The sequence below is a fragment of the Pituophis catenifer genome, unplaced genomic scaffold (genome assembly GCF_029215685.1).
Source record: "Pituophis catenifer annectens isolate HBS135680 unplaced genomic scaffold, rPitCat1.0.hap2 SCAF_1, whole genome shotgun sequence".
Lineage (NCBI taxonomy): Eukaryota > Metazoa > Chordata > Lepidosauria > Squamata > Colubridae > Pituophis > Pituophis catenifer.
The window spans coordinates 313,547,469-313,565,165 of NW_027256881.1; the positions used below are offsets into that span (position 1 = coordinate 313,547,469).

The window sequence follows — 17,697 nt, forward strand, 5'->3', positions numbered from 1 at the left end:
ATTCACATTACCTTTTCCTTCAGTTTCCCCACTCTTGTTGAACATCTTTCCACATTCATATTGTTCTCCTGCAGAAGTGTTGTTTTTGAAAAGAATCTGAAATATTGCAGGAGAAATAGGAAAGCCTTTCTTTATGAATTGAGTTCCACATATGTTTTTAAAGTTTAATGAATGACTATATTTTTTACATCTTTTCATTCAATTTTTTTCAGCTGACAGGCATATTTGAAGTGTTGAAAGCAGGTGGGAAAGCAAACTGGGAAAGTTGTGCCTTATATCCCCTCCAAAATTATTGTCTTTTTTTCTGAGTAGGGGGCATACATCCAAATCAAGTACTACGCTGCAGATACTCATTTTATTTTCTAAGAATCCTAGAGAGAGTAAACTTTCTTGGAAATGATGATACTGGAGGCTGACGCTTTACTTTCAGCATGCCAGATTCCCATTTAATTATTTGAATTGAAAGTGTATTAAAATTAAATTGGGTGGAGCAGGGGATCTGAAAACAGATGAGAGTTTTCATGGGCATGCTGTTTCCCAATACATATCTCTGTTTAAAGTAATCAGAACTAGTCCTTGATGTATTGCTGAGTGATTTACTGGTAAGCTAGTTGAGAATTGTTTCACGAAAAACTGCATTTAAAAAAAATTGCAATCAGACTCTCAAATTATAGCAAGAATACTTTGCTTGCTTTTGTTAAAAAACAGGAAGGAGAATGAGAAGAGACAGTGACGGAGATGGTGACAGTTTGGTCACGAACAATTCTCTTCTTCTCTTGGCTATTTAAAAGTATTAATTTAATTCATTATTGTGCCATAATTTTACTAGAATATAGGTAGTCCTCAACTTACAGCAGTTCAGTTAGTGACAGTTCAAAGATACAACAGCATGGAGAAAAGTGACTTATGGGCATTTTTTCACACGTTCAACCATTGCAGCATCCCCATGATCACGTGATCAAAATTCAGACGCTTAGCAACTGACTCATATTTAGGACAGTTGCAGTATCCCAGGGTCACATAATCACTTTTTGTGACCTGACAAGCAAAGTCAATGAGGAAGCCAGATTCACTTAACAACCGTGTTACTAACTTAACAACTGCAGTGATTCCATTAACAACTATGGCAAGAAATGTCATAAAATGGGGCAAAATTCACTTAACAATTGTCTTGCTTAGCAACAGAAATTTTGGGCTCAACTGTGATCATAAATTGAAGACTATACCTATTTTTCTGGCTCACTGTTTAGTTGAGATTTCCAGAATTTTCTCAATCATCAAACTGAATTCAGAATTTAGAACATTGTATAAGCTATGACTTTCGCTGGGGGTTAATGATAAACCTGGGAAATTCACACCAAATAAATTGAACACCCATTACTAGAGATATTTAAGCTGCCTACTTTGCAACGGTCACCCAATAATCTTTATTGAACGTTTAATTGTCAAATATGCTAAAAACACAAGCCCTTATATAATTTCAAGATTAGGCAGCTTCATATATCATGAAGATATATTATGCTTATTCTAACTCTTCAGTTTTTAGTTTGCAGAAAGCTGGATGGGATATGCAGGTCCTGGCTATGGAATACTGAGCCTAGTTGTCTCCAATAAATACATTTGGTGCTTGGATTACAAAGGTAGCCTGTATTGTAGTGCATTACCTAGTTCTGGGTTGCGTTGGCAGAAGTTTGAAGATAACGTCCAGCAGATGGCAGTCTCTCCTTCAGGTTAGTTAGATTTGCATTTTTAGCCTATTTTTCCTAGGGTAGAAAAATGGTTTGAATGCATTTATTATTTGTTCAATTGTTATGGGCTCATCAAAATATTGTAGGCTCTACAGGAATGGATTTCAAACTATATTTTGTAGAAATGTCATTTTCAACTGTTTTACTTCAGATAGCAGATATATATTGATCGTCCTCTTAGAAAACTTCTCATTGCCCACAAAAAGAAGTGAAGTAGTAGAAAGATATATTCTAGTATTTTTATTAACAAACATTCTGTAACATTCTGATTCCTGGTCCTGAAAATGGTCGAGTTAAATATGTAAACTGCCTTTACACCTCTTTTTACACCAGATTGTTGTGGTTTTGACCTTGAGGTTTTTCCCCATCCCTTAAATCCATAACCATGACTTGGATACTTTGTTTGTCAACAGTGTTCTTCTGTCTGTTCATGATCAGTCAAGAAATAAATCAGGAGCAATCATTATAATCTTTTATATTATTTTTCTTTCCTTTGTCCTCTCTGAGTAAATCTATTATGTCCATGTCCCATCATTTTCCTTAGCTTTCAGGCTTTCCTAATGAACCATGCCTGGCTAGTACTGTAGGTCTATTTTGTACTTCTTATTTGACAAATATTGTATCAACTTCTCTAATCATCAATGTCAGTGCCATCAGGTAGAGAAACTAAGTCTCTTATGAAAGGTCTGTTTATTACCAAGGAAACTCTGTAACTATCTTAGGTGATTGTTGGAACAAATTATTCCCTATTTAGAAGTAGCTATTCACTCAGCTACAGTAGATACAATGATTCTATTGTAGGATCACCTCATTCCTGAAAAGATTGCTTATTTCTAATCTTTACATTTTATTTGCATGCAAAAAGAGAAGCAATAGGGCAGTGCTTTAGCTTGCAGTTTAAAAGGCATGACATAAATGAAAAATTATTTGGAGGAGGAAGGAATACTACATGATTTGTTTGTTACTTCTTCGTATTCATTATATTGGACCTTCCTTGATGTTGAATTCTGGAAATAAGAATGACCAGAGAGATATCTTATTTGCAGTGGTTGTCCTATAAAGAATGCTTGTAGGGTGATTTTATTCATTGGCCTAACACTTGAGATCACTTACCGTGATCTGGCATTTTTCATGTTTTGAGTTGGATTTTTAAAACTCTACAACTATCTTGTGACTGTTCCTCTAAAGAACCTAACTTTGTATGTGTCCTTCATAAATTACTGCATTCCACAATAATGCATGGGGTGTCATTTCCATATTCCCATCTCCTTGTCCTCACCATCATGGTGGTCAGACCATCCCCAGGTTGATGAAGACTGCCTTAGGCTTTAAAATTGCTGCTGCTAACAAACAAGAAATTCATTAGATTTAAAGGTGATCACTTGTGAATAATTTATTTATGTGAGGTTTTTTCCATAGGGACTCTTCTATGGAAGATTGAGCAAAAAACCAATAAAGCTTTTGCCTGTGGCAAAGTAACTATCAGAGGGAAACGTCACTGGTATGAAGCTTTACCTCAAGCAGCATTTGTATCCTTGAGTGATGACACAGCCTGGATAATTCGAACAAATGGTGATCTATATCTACAGACAGGTACTTAAGCTAGTTTTTATTTTTCTTCTGGAACTACCTGCTTACTAAATTACATTATGAGAGAATGCTTTAAAAATTGGTGGAGGTTTTTCAGTGAAAATTCCAAGCAAGCAAATAGACAGTTTTTCTTGAAAGACGTTTTGTTGCCATCATGAATCTTCTCCTACAATGGGTTGATTACACTGTGAAATCCAGTTGCAATTCTGTTACAACGTGATAAGTAGGTTGTGTTCATTTGCACTACAATCTAAAACACTCTACGCAATGTTGTTACAAGTTAATGCAAAAAATATTAATGTTAATAAAAGTGTTCCCTGAAAGAGAGTTTTGAAAACTAAAACCAAATAGAAATTATTAATTGCCTGCTGCTGTTTGATTTAACCATGTCAAATAGTTTTAGTTTAAAGTCTTTTATGGGTTTATTGGCTTGAAATTTGCTGGTCTACAATGGAAGGAGTCCTTTAAAAATGTTTTGTCTGTCAAATGACTGATCCAACAAACATATTTGTTGAAGGGTAGGAGACAGCATTATTTATTTATTTAGGAAAATGTTTAAACTGCCTTAGTATTAAATAACAATACGTAAAAATCAATGGTATTGAATCAACCTACTTGTCACACAGTGCTGTAAGATTCCCTTACCTAGTAGACTGGTTTTCAGGCAACATACAAGGCTGCACACACAAAGGGGAATCAGCAAAATTTTCTTCCCTGCATACAGTTAACAGGGTTTCATTCTTAGCAAGCATGGAACCAGCCAGTATTCATGGTGCTGTGTCATACCAATGAGCAAGCAAATACATGGAAGTATCTATTTGTGTTCACAGTTTTCATGATTTGATGATACGTAATTCAGCAGTGGAAGGAATTTGTGCCTGAGTGGGCAGACGTAGAAATAGAAATTATAAATAAATAAATAGTGTCAGCCTCAATAGGAAAAGTAATTTCCTTGTTAATAATAATTTTTAATTTCTAATCAATAAGAGAAAAGCCATTTAGTTGTTAAATACAAAGCTCTCTTTGTATTTAACACCAGGATGACTTTTTTCTTATTAATTAGAAAAAAAATATTCTGACATTTTTAGAATTTCAAAACCTAGGTGTTGATTATTATTTTGCATTTACTTGTGTACTTTATTATAACAAAAAATATGGTTGTAATGATTGAATAGCTGGCTTTTTTCTGTGAGCTACTACTGGCTCTCACAGCAAGTATTTTGATTTGTTATATAGTATGTTTTTGTCCTGCAGGAATTCTTAGATGTCTGGCCAACTATGCCTCCCCTCTCCCTGAGAAATTTAATCTCACTGTTGGAAGCTCTACCAAAGATTGCAATGAAATTTAGGAGGAGGGGATTATATATTTTGCCCCTGCTGTGGCAGTACATATGTGCTACAGTAATTATACAGGGTCTAATATTTGATCACATACAGTGGCCAAATTCAGTGGCAAAATATTTCCAGATCTTAGCCCTACCCAAGTGTAAAATCTTTTATTCCTGCTGCTTAGAAGTTTGTAACAGTGCTAATGGGAATAGTGTATGTTGCCTTGCTGCTTTCTCTATACTGTTTAAAAATTCTTAATATAGATATAGGTATAACGTGTATGCATTTGTATAGAAATACATTTAAGTATACTTTCAACAGGGCATGATATATCCAGATCTGGAAGAGAAACCTAGGAGTTTAAGATTAGGGCTTTATAAATATAGGTACTGCATTTTAACCTTGGCCAAAACCATGGTTCTTTGCTTGTAAATGGTAATTATAAAGGTATTAGTTTTATCCTGCAGTACTTTCCCATTATATTGATTCTCAAACAATCTTAAGTAACTGAATGAACTGGATAACAATTGAAAATAATTATTGCTACACAGAGAAGAGAAATATGTTAAAGGTATAGGGCCATGATGCCAAACCTATGGCACACGTGCCACAGATGGCATGTGGAGCCATATCTGTGGGCATGCAAGTGTTGCTGTAGCTCAGCTCCAGCCCGAATGCGTGCACCAGCCAGCTGGTTTTCAGGCCTTCCAGGCCCTTGGGAAATGGGCCATTTCTGGCTTCCGGAGGGCCTCCGGGGGGGCGGGGGAGGCCGTTTTCACCCTCCCAAGGCTCCTAGAAAACCTCTGGAGGGCAAAAAACAGGCCTATCAGGGCAGTGATGGGTTGCTACCGATTCGCCCCGGATCGGGTGAATCGGTAGCAGCGGTGGTGGGAGGTTCCGCCCACTCACCCAGATGCTTCTGTGGATGCGCAGAAGTGTTGTGCACATGAGTGTGTGCACACCCATGAGCGAACCGGTAGCAACAGGTTTTAAAACCCACCCCTGTACTGGGCCCACTGCCATCGTGTGCCAAAAATGAGAGCACGGGGGGGGGGGGGGTCTCGCACTCATGCACGGGGAGGCAGGGTGCATTGAATCATGGGTATGGGCATGCACGCATGCAACCCCCCTTCACTCCGCCCACTTTTGGCACGTGATGGCAAAAAGGTTAGCCATCACTGGTATAGGGTATAGGTCAAATATAATAATATATAAAACAGAGGCAGCTCTATCTAATTACTGTATTTTTCGCTCCATAAGACGCACTTCCCCCCCTCCAAAGTGGGTGGAAACGGTGCTGGTCCTTTGGTGAATAGCAGCCGAGCCATAGCGGTGGGATCCTTTTACAGTGCTGAACCCCGCGTCTTCTGTCTTTGTCATTGCCCGCCTCTTCTGTCCCTTTACCGCAGTGCAGGAGTCAATAGGCAGAGCTGGCACATGAGAGGGCACCTATCTGTGGTCCTCTCAGGCTCTGCCTGATTTTTTTTTTCCTTGTTTTCCTCCTCTAAACCTAGGTGCGTCTTATGGAGCGAAAAATATGGTAGATTATAAATTATATAGAAAGGAAATAAAACTAAACTCAAAAACTAGAAAAGTGACACACGTATTGCTTTTCTGTATTTTACTTGAAGGCCTCAGCGTGGATCGTCCCTGTGCCAGGGCAATAAAAGTAGACTGTCCGTATCAACTATCACAGATTACAGCCAGAAATAATATAATTTGGGCATTAACGGAGCAGCGTGTGCTTCTCTTTCGTGAAGGTGTAAGCAGTTTCTGTCCTGAAGGAGAGCAGTGGAAATGTGATATCATAAGGTAAACAATCTCTAAACAGTAGGCATGTCCTGTAATAGTTCTTGATTTTGCAAGGACCAGCGTTTTCATCATCTTAGTTTGGACTTGCATGTGTTTAGACAACACATTGCATCACATGAGAAGAGAGTGGACATCAGGTTTTATTGATTTTTTTTTTTTGGTTAAATGGCAAATGTTTTGAAACTTGGCAAAAGAAGGAAAGAATGTCCATTGAGTTATACAATTTAACATATACTTTTTTCACCTTACACAATTATTACATCTTAATAATTAGAATTGCAAAGATATTTCATACTTAGACTTCTAGATCCAGATAATTTTATTCATTCGCTTATTTAAAGAACTTATGAATGCCTATCTCACACAGGGCTTCTATATTGGCTCCCAACAACCAATAAAAAAAGTGAAATAAAAATAGAACAACCCTTCCATCAGGCACCAGATCAAACAAATTCTTGACCTGAATTAACCTCATCCTAGCTCTGTGCTTGGGGGAAGAGCCAGGTCTTTAGGCCTTCTGTGAATGATCAGTTCTGATCCAAGGAAAGCCAGAATCTGTTATCTGTCTAAGTTTTGCAAATTGTTCATGATTGGCTGCTAACAGTTGTATAGTTGGTTATGCTATTAGATTTTGTAAGACTTGAGCAGATTGATTATCTTTTTAGATTATATTTAAATTTAGTAGTATTTAATCTGCACTAAGTAGGGTTTGGATATCTTTAAAATGAGCAGTGGCATGATCAAGTAATAATCATTGTCATAGTCCATACAACTGGAATGTAACTTTCAGTTTCCTTCAGTAAAATGTATCTGCAAATATTAAGTTGTGTCCGTTGGCTAAAGTAATAAATTATACCATATCATTTTGAATTTAATATATTGAATTGTAAATAAATAGAATGGGAATGCAATAGGATTCCACTATGGCTGGTATTTTTTTTAAAAGGAGGAAGGAATATTTTCTCTAAGAATGTTAATAAGACCTGGCAACAATTCTAATTATCTCTGGAATTGTCAAATGCAATGTATTTTATGTCAGGCTGCCTTAGAGAACTGTCTGGAATCCATGTTTGCTGCAGGCTAGCTGTATCGCTAGCTTTACAGCCAACATGTTGGCTTCCAATAGGCTTCTGAGTACTGTTCAAATATATATTGGGAGATATTCCCCTGTCTCACCGAGATCCAGATGGCACTCTCCCTAAAGAGATTCAGAAAGGCTATTAAAATTTAGCTTCTCTAATGAACTTTTAATTAGCATTAAAAATTTACAGTTTTAAAACTGTGGATGATAGTGTAACAGGGACACAGCAATATTTGTGTTTTGAATTTAATGGTGTTATGTTCAGTCTTGTAAACTGATAGAAGTTCTTAAGGAATTGGTTGTATAAATATTGTAAGAAAAATAAGTATTGCTTGCTTTTGCAGTGAAATGCAAGGTCTAGAGCCGCTGTGCATTACTCTTGGAGACCAGCAGACCCTCTGGATTTTAGATATTCATGGGAATCTATGGTTTAGAACTGGTGTTGTTTCAAAGAAGCCACAAGGGGACGACAACCACTGGTGGCAAGTAGGCATTTCCTATTCTACTTCCAGTATGAAGGGGGCTTATTTGGTGGTGAGGCTCTGATTTCTTACTTGCATTCCTGATAATATCCTGAATTCAGTCCCAGTCAGAAGGTCACAGGAAGTAGATTTGGGGAAGACTCATAAATGAAACGGTATCAGAGATTGCAACCCTAAGATAGTGATGAAATCATGCTTCATTTACTAATGAAATCTAGATATCAATTGGTTGTCTTGTTTCTCTGTTTTGTAAGAATGCTACTTACCCTAACTGTACACTAAGTTTGATTACTTTAATTGAAGAATTAAAAAAGAAGACAATTCTGAGACAGAAAATAAATCTCATAACAAAACTAATAATTATAAATTTTATTTTACAAGTTGTAAAGCAAACTGCAGCCACATTCAGAATGGTAACATTCCTTTAGACATTATAGAGGAATACATACGTTAGAATGCTGTAAGGATACCTAAGATACAATCATCAGTGTAATAGTGTATTTATATTCTACCTTTTTACTATATTCTGGCAATATTACCTTATAAAATTTATCAATTTTACCTTATAAAAAAGGCAAAATCAAAGCAGAACATAGAAGGTAGAAGGTAGATTAAAATAATAAAATACTGAAATTCTATAAAAGTCTGGTGAAAGAGGTGCATCTTTACAGATTTACTAAATGTAAGATAGTCAAGATCAAGCCATCTGCCATGATGAATAAATAACAGCCTGGCTGCCACACAGAAGAAGGCCTTTTTCTGTAGTTCCTGAAAAATAAGACTTGAAATCAAAGTATCTTTCAGAGGGCATTTCCTGTTTCCTGCAAGTTTGTATTTGGACTTTAATAAAAGGAAGAAGAGTGAGACCCATTTTGGTGTAGTGGTAAAAGCATTAGGCTAGAAGCCAGGAGACCATGAATTCTAGTCCCATCTTAGGCACAGAGCCAGCTGGGTTTGAACCTTGGGCCAGTCATTCTTCCTCAGCCCTCAGAAGCAGGCAATGCCAAACCACTTCTGAAATTGTGCCAAGAAACCTGTGGGGACCAAATCGGAACACACATGCATGTGTGTCCAGAACCTGAAGACCAGGTGGCTAGCGCTCACTTGCCTGTTTTTTGGCTGTTTTCCAGCCATTTTCTGGGCTTTTTTCAGGCTGTTTTCCAGGTCATTTCTGGGCCAAAAAAGGCCTGAAAACAGCTGGAAAATGACCCCAGAAGGGCATAGAAACGGCCCAAAAAATGGCCTGGTTTTTGGTCATTTTCCGACTCTCCGGCACTCGCAAAGACCAGGTGGCTGGAAACCAGAAGAGTAACTGGCAGTGGCCCGCGTGCCCACAGAGAGGGCCATAGATTCGCCATCACCGGGTTAGACCCATTGGGTTATCTAGGGATTCATGTCAAAAACAGGATTTTTGTCCTCTTATCTGTCCTTTTTTAAAACAGGTTTGTTGGACTGCTTGTTGTTAATACAGCTTCCAGATTGTTGAGCATTTGTGCTATATCTTTTATTCTAAAGGGACTGTTAAATTTGCTGGGATATTTCCAAGCTACTGATTGTTCTTGTTAACACACCACATAGTTTACTGTAGAACTTATAACAGTTTTTACTGTCCTACTTCCAAAGTGAGAAATTGAAATAAGTCACATGCAAGGCTTCCAGAACTCTGAATGATACAGTTTTGCATGCCTGTTCTCCCCGCCACCAAAGTCAGAATTATAAAATTATAATGCTCTTTGGAACATCTTACCCTCTAAGGTAAGATCTGCCCCCACCCTTCTATCCTTCTCCGTGAGCCTGAAGACCTGGCCCTGCCAGTTGGCCTGAGGACCAGATGGGGAGTTCCATGTGTGGGATGCCTGCTGGACTGATGGCAGACTCTATCCTCACCACCACCCCCGGCACCTACTTTCCATCCATCCATCCATCCATCCATCCATCTTTTCAGTTATCATATTGATGTATTTTCATTGTGTTCTTTTTCATTGTTTATTTTATTGTTCTATTATTCTATTTCTGTTTTATTTACATTCCTTTCATTTTCTTCCTTTCTATTATTTTATTATTCTTACTGTAAGCCACCTAGAATAGCCCCACACTGAAATGGGCAACAAATTTAACAAACAATAAAACAAAATGGAATAGTTGCAAAGCTGAAATTTTTCCAATTCCACCTAAAGAAGTAGATTGATGTTTCCTGAAAATGTGAATGATGAAAGGATATATGCTGTTGAAAAGAAGTTGTTCCTCTTGTTGGAGTTTTCCTGTGATGTAAAATGTGTGCTCTAAAACTAAATTAGTCCTTTTATTTATACTCCCCCAGGTAAGCATTACCGATTATGTTGTGTTTGACCAGTGCAGCCTTTTCCAGACAATAATCCATGCAACACAAACAGTAGCAACAGTAGCCCAGGCTCCTGTTGAGAAAGTGGCAGACAAACTGCGCACAACTTTCTGGTCACAACAACTTCAGTGTCAACCAAGCCTACTTGCAGTCAATAGCAGCGGTGTTTGGATTTCCTCTGGGAAGAATGAATTTCATGTAGCAAAGGGAAACCTCATAGGCAAGTGCATTTTTTGTTGCTGAGGCTGCTTTTAAACTTAACCTGTTGGCATACATACATAAAGTCGTTTAGCAATGATTTTATTCCTACCAATTATTTCAAAGTGTCTGGACACATTTATTTTGAGCAGTGGTGGTTAATATCTTGTCCATTGTGTCACTCCTGGGCATAATGCATGCTGCCAACTCATACATCAATTTGTGAATGGAAAAGGCATGTGGGAATCAGCAAACACGTAGAACTTGGTTGTATCATAGCCAAGCATGCAGAGCCTAATACTTCTTTCCTGGCATATATTCCTCTGGCCTAGTGTAAAGTTTTGCCATCTCTTATTTTAAATTATTAACGTTTGTATTATTTTGTTCCTCCAGAGATCTTCTAAGCAGCTTACAAAGAATGTCTAGGCAGATTTACTTTTTCTGGGTGCTGGCCAGACCCAGTCTTGCTTAGATTTAGTGAAGTCACTGCATCATGTGCCTTCAAACCAAGAACAAATACAATGTTATGCATGTTGTATTGAGTTTCCAGATTTTAAATTAAAAAATGTGTAAAAGATGTTAGTGGTAGACGCATGTGACTGAGTCCTATCTAGGACATTTTCAACTCACCTGAGACCCATTCTATATTTTATTTCAGTGATTTGTAGTTCAATTACTATGCAGAAATTCTGTATGTAAAAATGAATAAAGATAAATCTGCCTTATTTACAGTACTTTAAAATTAAACGACTATATTGTGGAATGGTTTATATATCAAGCCAAATCCAACAGTTATGTAGAATGTATGCTGACATTCTAATATTCTATGTTGGTTTGCTACCAATAATAGCAATAAATATTAAAATACTTGAAGTTTCAAAATATATTTCAGGTACATAAATAAAACTGAGTATTGGATATCAGGTCTCAAGATTCATAGTTGCATGTATTAGAATATGAATTAATTTACTCAATATTTCCATACCACAGTAGGCAACTTCCTTTCTTCCATACGTTTTGGCCAGTATGACCAAAAAACAAGAAATTGGGATGTGTGGAAAGAAAAATTGCCTGAGCAGATTGAAAGTGCTTATGCTTCCTGCTCCCCCTCCTTTCTATATCATCAAGTTAACCAATTGCCTATCAAGTATAAATATATTATAATCTAGACTTTGGGGAGAAAATGTCCTATTTTAGATTATCTAAAGAGATCTTAAATAGGTTAGATTTTGATAGGAAACATTAGGAAGGAAAGATTATATAGAAGAAAGTGATGGGTCAAACTAGATTGCAAAGAATATCTTGTTTAGGTGTAGTGGACAGAGGGAATGGCCTTGAAGGGCAGGAGGAAGAGCTGCTACCTAAGCAACAGTCAGGTAAGAAGGACGTGGACCCAGATCAACAAAAGTAACGTGAAAAATGTCTTGGGCAAGTCCTTCCTAGTTCACAGGAACATAAGGTGCGGGAGGGGAAAGCACATTCAGACTCAAAAGATTCTGTTACTGTAGCTCTTTTAGAACATAATCCTGCCATATATGGCATTGGCTTCTCCATGTGGCCTATCTTGTTGGGCTACCTCAATATGAATGGAATCTCTTCTCTGAATGCTTAATAATTGTCATTATTAGGTCAAAATGAAAATTGAAACCAGGAATATAAAATATGTTCTTCTTTAAAATAAGAATCTAAAGAACAAAAAAGTAGTTCAGACATTACTCACTGTACATGGGACAGAGGTTGTTTTTATATTGATGGTTTTCCTGTTTTCTTTTGCAGGTACATATTGGAATAATGTTGTGCCTCGGGGCACTGCTTCAGCTACAAAATGGGCTTTTGTGTTAGCTTCTGCAGCTCCAACAAAAGAAGGTTAAAACCTCTCTCTCTTCCTCCATCTCTCTCTCCCTCTCCCTCCCTCCTTCTGTGTCTGTGTGTGTATAAAATTTATTCATGTGTGTCTGCTAGGATAACGAAACATGTAAATTGATCTTTGCTACCATTTTATTTATCCATAAAATAGTATTGGAACTGGGTAATTTAAAAACTTGTTTAGTTCTAAGTTACAGTAATAAATACATAGCAAGAAGAAGATGAATGCAGAATTGGAAATTCCTGCTCTTACTATGAACCTTTAATTTGCACTGTGATTTAAGAACTTACAAAGGTCATCTTTGCCAGTTCCTTTAAACCATTGATTCACTAGGAATCCATATATTACATTTAATAAATGATCAAGTAAAACTATAGTTTGAGAATTTATCATTTACTTTTTATATGTCTTACCGCCTCTACATTTTAACTGCATAATCCTCAGTCTCATGTTTTATAGATATATCAAGTTTTTATATTACTATATTTTTCTCAGTGCTGTATAGCCTAAGATTGTTTTGTTCATATTCAGTGTTAACAGTTTTACTTTAGAACGGTGCCAATGTATTATGGTAATTAATTAATTTTATGTTTATTTCCAGAGTATTAGAAATAAAATAAATGCTTTTATATAAGGTAAACTGCGGAATGAAATATTTGCATATATTTTTATAAATTTAAAATGAATCCTCTTTAAACATTAGCAGTTTGTATTGATTGACTCATGCTTTGCTTATTGGTTTCCCAGAAACATCCATTTATTATGGAAAACAGAATGCTAGGATAAAACAGCCATTGATCTGAAATAACAGGATTTTTTTTTTACCATTTTTAAAGAACTGCTTCTTAGCCTTGATTTTTTAAAAAAAAAAATGGAATATGGAAATAACTTTAAAACATCTTATAATGTGTTTAAAGGTTTCCAAGTATGTCTGTGAAGTGAATTAACTGCATTATGAAGATAGTGATTATATTAATACAATCTTAGAATGCAGATTTTGCTTTATGTACAAATACTGATTAATTTTTATAAAGATTTCTAAAGAAAATGGAGTTTATAATAAAAACTTTGTCCTTCCTTCAGGAAGTTTCTTATGGTTGTCCCAAAGTAGCAAGGATCTGTTTTGTGTTAGTGATCAGAATCCTCAGTTCCATCCTTCAACTGTTCAGCTCCCTTCTGATAATGAAATGGTATATTATTCAGCTTGCCGGGATGCGATATGGAGCTTGAATAGTCTGGGACAGGTCTTCATAAGGACACTTTCACCAAATTGCCCAACAGGAATGCATTGGACCAAACTGGATCTTACTCAGTTAGGTAAATCTAATTGTAGCTTTAGAAAATTCTTAGCTGAAATGCAGATAGATTCTTTTCTCTGTATAATTGATAAGAGTTCACAAACAGAATTGTTTTGATGTATGAAATGTAATGATAATAATTTAAATTGTTGTGGGTAAAATAGGAGGAGAAAGATGTGTTGGATATGTTTGCCACCTTGAGTTATTTGTAAAAATAATAAGAGTGGGATAGATAGAAATAAATAAATAAATAATAAGTAAAAATGTAGACAATGATCATAGCAGTGAATTTTGAAATATCTATCATACTGGCTCCAGACAAAGGATATGACAATGAACTAGACAACCAGTTGTGTTTTAGAAGAGAATGATCAGTATTTTTAGGAAGCAAGATAATGATGTCACAGCAACAAGTTACGATATTCTGTTTTGAGTACGATTATTATTGTTTTTGCTGCTTAAAGGATGTAGTTGAAATCTGATTATAACCTAAGCATCAGATGTCAATTCTGTGGGCTGGAGTGAAGAACTAAGTTGTTGACACCAGTGCTGTGGAGTCGGAGTCGAGGAGTCAGAGTCGGAGGAAATTTTGGGTACCTGGAGTCGGAGTCGGAACATTTATTTCCTGACTCCATAGCCCTGACAGTGCTGTGGAGTCGGAGTCGGAGGAAATTTTGGGTACCTGGAGTCGGAGTCGGAAGTAAAAAAAACTGAGGAGTCGGAGTCGGAGTCGGAACATTTATCTCCCGACTCCACAGCCCTGGTTGACACTGTTGCTAGCATATACATACACAGTTTTTATTCTGTTATCTTTTATCAGTGGACTCGTCTCTTTGTCATCTTCTCTTTCCCTGCCACTAGTAGCCATTAACCACCAAAACACCCACAGGTGCAGGTAGAGATATTTCAAAATCCCAGTTGCACACTGGAGTGGAACTCTGTGAATCAGTGGGAAGGCCCTGAAATGTAGAGATCCCGTTACCTGTTTCTTAGAGGAGTAGGGAGATAATACAGAAATAATACTGTTGAACCAAAAAAGGTTCTGGATATCATTTCCCTAGGATTCCATTTCTAATACAGCAAAGTGTTTAATCGTTATCACTGCTTCAAGAAGGATCATCAAGCATCATAGTTCATTTTAATAGTGATATTTACTGCCCAGCATTGTCTCTGTAATTGCCTATCATTTTATATAAAAGATGAACATTTACCTTTTTTTCTGAAAAAGTTTTCTAGTTTAATATCAAGAAAACATTTCTGGTTAAATCACATTAAGCATTAGAGGATTAGCATAATGGATCAATGGATTTTGAAATTTCAACTCTGTCCAGGCAGTTCTTCGCATACTTGAATACTCATCATAGCATGTGACTTAATTAAACTTGCTCTGTTATATTCAGAATTTCTGCAATAAAGTCAAATGGACTTTGGCAATGTACTGGCTAACAGTAACATATGATTATCTGGATGAATAATTCACATCAATTTTTGTAAGAGTAATACCCAAAATTGGAGTGAGAATAGAAGCTGAAAATACAATAAGTGTATATTTGGACATCAAATTGTGCTGTGTGTGTAAATAACTCCAATAATGCAGAGGAGATGGTATGTGACTGTTCCAAAAATCCTGGCACTTATTAGATCAAAACCATCAGCTGACCACCAAGCAATGAAGTGATCTTTTAATAGCTCTACTGAAAGTTAGATCAATATAAAATTTATCCTAATGTTTTATTTTTGATTGATTAGATGTGTAACAATATTGAAATAAAGGCAGAATTTAAGAGATGATAAAGAAATAAGTGAAGATTAATACTTTCATATCCGTTTAATTTGAATCCAGTTTTTGATAAATTCATTTTAAGACTTTATCTTTAGCCATGTAGTTAGAATATTTCATTCTTCCACTTAGTTGTTTGATGTGGCACTCTTCTTTCCTTGGTCTAATCTAAACATACTCATACCCCCCACCACCAAGAATAGGCAATTTATTCCCAATTTTGTCTTCATGATTAGTTTCTTTTGAGTTTTTCTTCCCAGATTGCATGATTTTTCTCTTTCAGAGATTTTTTTTCATCCATAAGTAGATAGTTTGAGGGGGGGAGGGAGAGAAAGAGAGGGAGAGAGTGGTATGTAGGTAGTCCTCTGCCTACAAGCACAATTGAGCCTAGACTCTCAGTCATTGAATGAATTGGTTGTTATATCAGATATTATGTGACTGAGCATATGACTACTTCACTTAACAATCTTTTTTTTTGCCTGTTTAAGTACAATATGCTGTCTTTTTAAAATTGCTGTGATTGTGATAGAAAATGATAGTTTTATTTCTGTCCAAATTTTATGGTCTCTAAAATGGGAGATACTGTGTTAATTTCAACTGGAATATATTGAAATGCGATTTTGTCTCCCTCTTTTCTCTCATTCCTTTTGGAAGATCATTTCGGAACTTTTTTCCTCACATCATTGGATGTTTCTAGACCTCTCTAGACATCTCTTATAAAACAATAAACTTTGCCTCTTCCTCAGGACTGTTTGTCTCAGAAACCAGGGCAGGTTTTGTTTCACAATCTTAAAATTCTGAATTGATCAGCCATTTGACACTTACCTTTAAGATGTATAGAAGACCTTTAGGGCAATTACATAGCAGAGGATCTGTAAATGACATAGCTTTGCTCATGCTGCCAAATCGGGTCATTTTGGTTGTTATTTTTTCAAGCTGATGCTGAAGGCGCCGTGGTTTCTTCCGTTCACAGTCACCTAAGGCAGCTATTCTTTAGTTGCTATGGCAACTTTCACTGTGCTGGCTGGGGAGTTCTGGGAGTTGAAGTCCACATACCTTAAAGTTGCCAAGGTTGAGAAACACTGACCTAGAGGAATTCTTGCCATTAGTTTTTAGTAGAGCTTGTTTAGCTTCATAGTTGATCGGTTTCTTTTGTAAGGAACTGAATGTCTTCAAAATTTCCACTCAGGAACTTGTCTTTTCTTATAACCGGATGCTGTTTTTCATATAATACATAAAATAGAGCAGAGGCAAGTAAGGCATCATCTATGGCAGCCATACCTTTCTGTCAGTTCAAACATAGGTGGGTAGCATTTAACTCAGTAGTTGGGGGAAAAGCCATACTGTCATATTTGAAAATGTTATGCGAATTATTGCTTAAGTTTCTTAAAAATGAATGCAATAGTGATGGCTTTTAAAGGTTTCTGTTAATAAGATGATTATATCTGATAATGGGTTATTCCAATCACAGTTTAGAATATTTTGCTAATTAGTTTGAAAAATGAATATTTCTTTTTGTCTTCATTTTTCAAAATGCTGCTCTGCCATGCTGCACATTTGCATTATTTCCCTTTGTAGCTTTGCTTTTCCTCCTATATTTTTAATATGGAATATATAACTTCTAAAGCCAGTGACATCACATTTTGATTAAATAGCTCTATCATACTTTCCTTGCATCCTTCTAAAATCAAAGAAGAAAGAATCACACAAGCTGACATTTCTAGGAAGAAATATTCTGTTATTGGAAGATTGACAGACAACTGGAGAGAGTTATTTCACATATTTATACTTTGTATTTCAATCTTAGAGAAAGCAGCAAAATGTTGATGCTGTTGTACAATTCATGTCCTTTGAATCATAGCTCTTTTAAGATAAGTGCGTCTTATTTAGCTTAGTATACTGGAAATTAAAATAACTAATCTTGAGATATTTATCCCATAGATCTCATCAGCAGCCATTATTTGCTAGTAACATTTGGAATGTGAAACATTAAAATGTATTTAGACTTTGTAAGCTTAACAGTCTCCCAGAGCGAGTTCACTTGAGTTCATGTGAAAACTTGCATCTCTTAATTATACAACAAATTGTGTTCCTTTACATTGCATTCTTTCTCTATTCCTCATTTAGTGATATATTATTTTAATAGCTCTCTCTCTCTCTCTCTCTCTCTC

At 36.3% G+C, this 17,697-nt stretch overlaps 1 protein-coding gene across 1 annotated transcript in view; it reads left to right on the forward strand.

Annotated features, from left to right (window-relative positions):
* The window catches only part of TECPR2 (tectonin beta-propeller repeat containing 2), a 38,553-nt gene that overhangs the window by 7,687 nt on the left and 13,169 nt on the right, over positions 1 to 17,697 (forward strand). Inside the window, exons 7-13 of the mRNA XM_070942057.1 lie at positions 1,547 to 1,730; positions 3,168 to 3,341; positions 6,299 to 6,479; positions 7,905 to 8,046; positions 10,363 to 10,603; positions 12,358 to 12,447; positions 13,532 to 13,765. Of these exons, the coding sequence (XP_070798158.1) occupies positions 1,547 to 1,730; positions 3,168 to 3,341; positions 6,299 to 6,479; positions 7,905 to 8,046; positions 10,363 to 10,603; positions 12,358 to 12,447; positions 13,532 to 13,765 (1,246 nt within the window). The remainder of the gene's footprint in view (positions 1 to 1,546; positions 1,731 to 3,167; positions 3,342 to 6,298; positions 6,480 to 7,904; positions 8,047 to 10,362; positions 10,604 to 12,357; positions 12,448 to 13,531; positions 13,766 to 17,697) is intronic.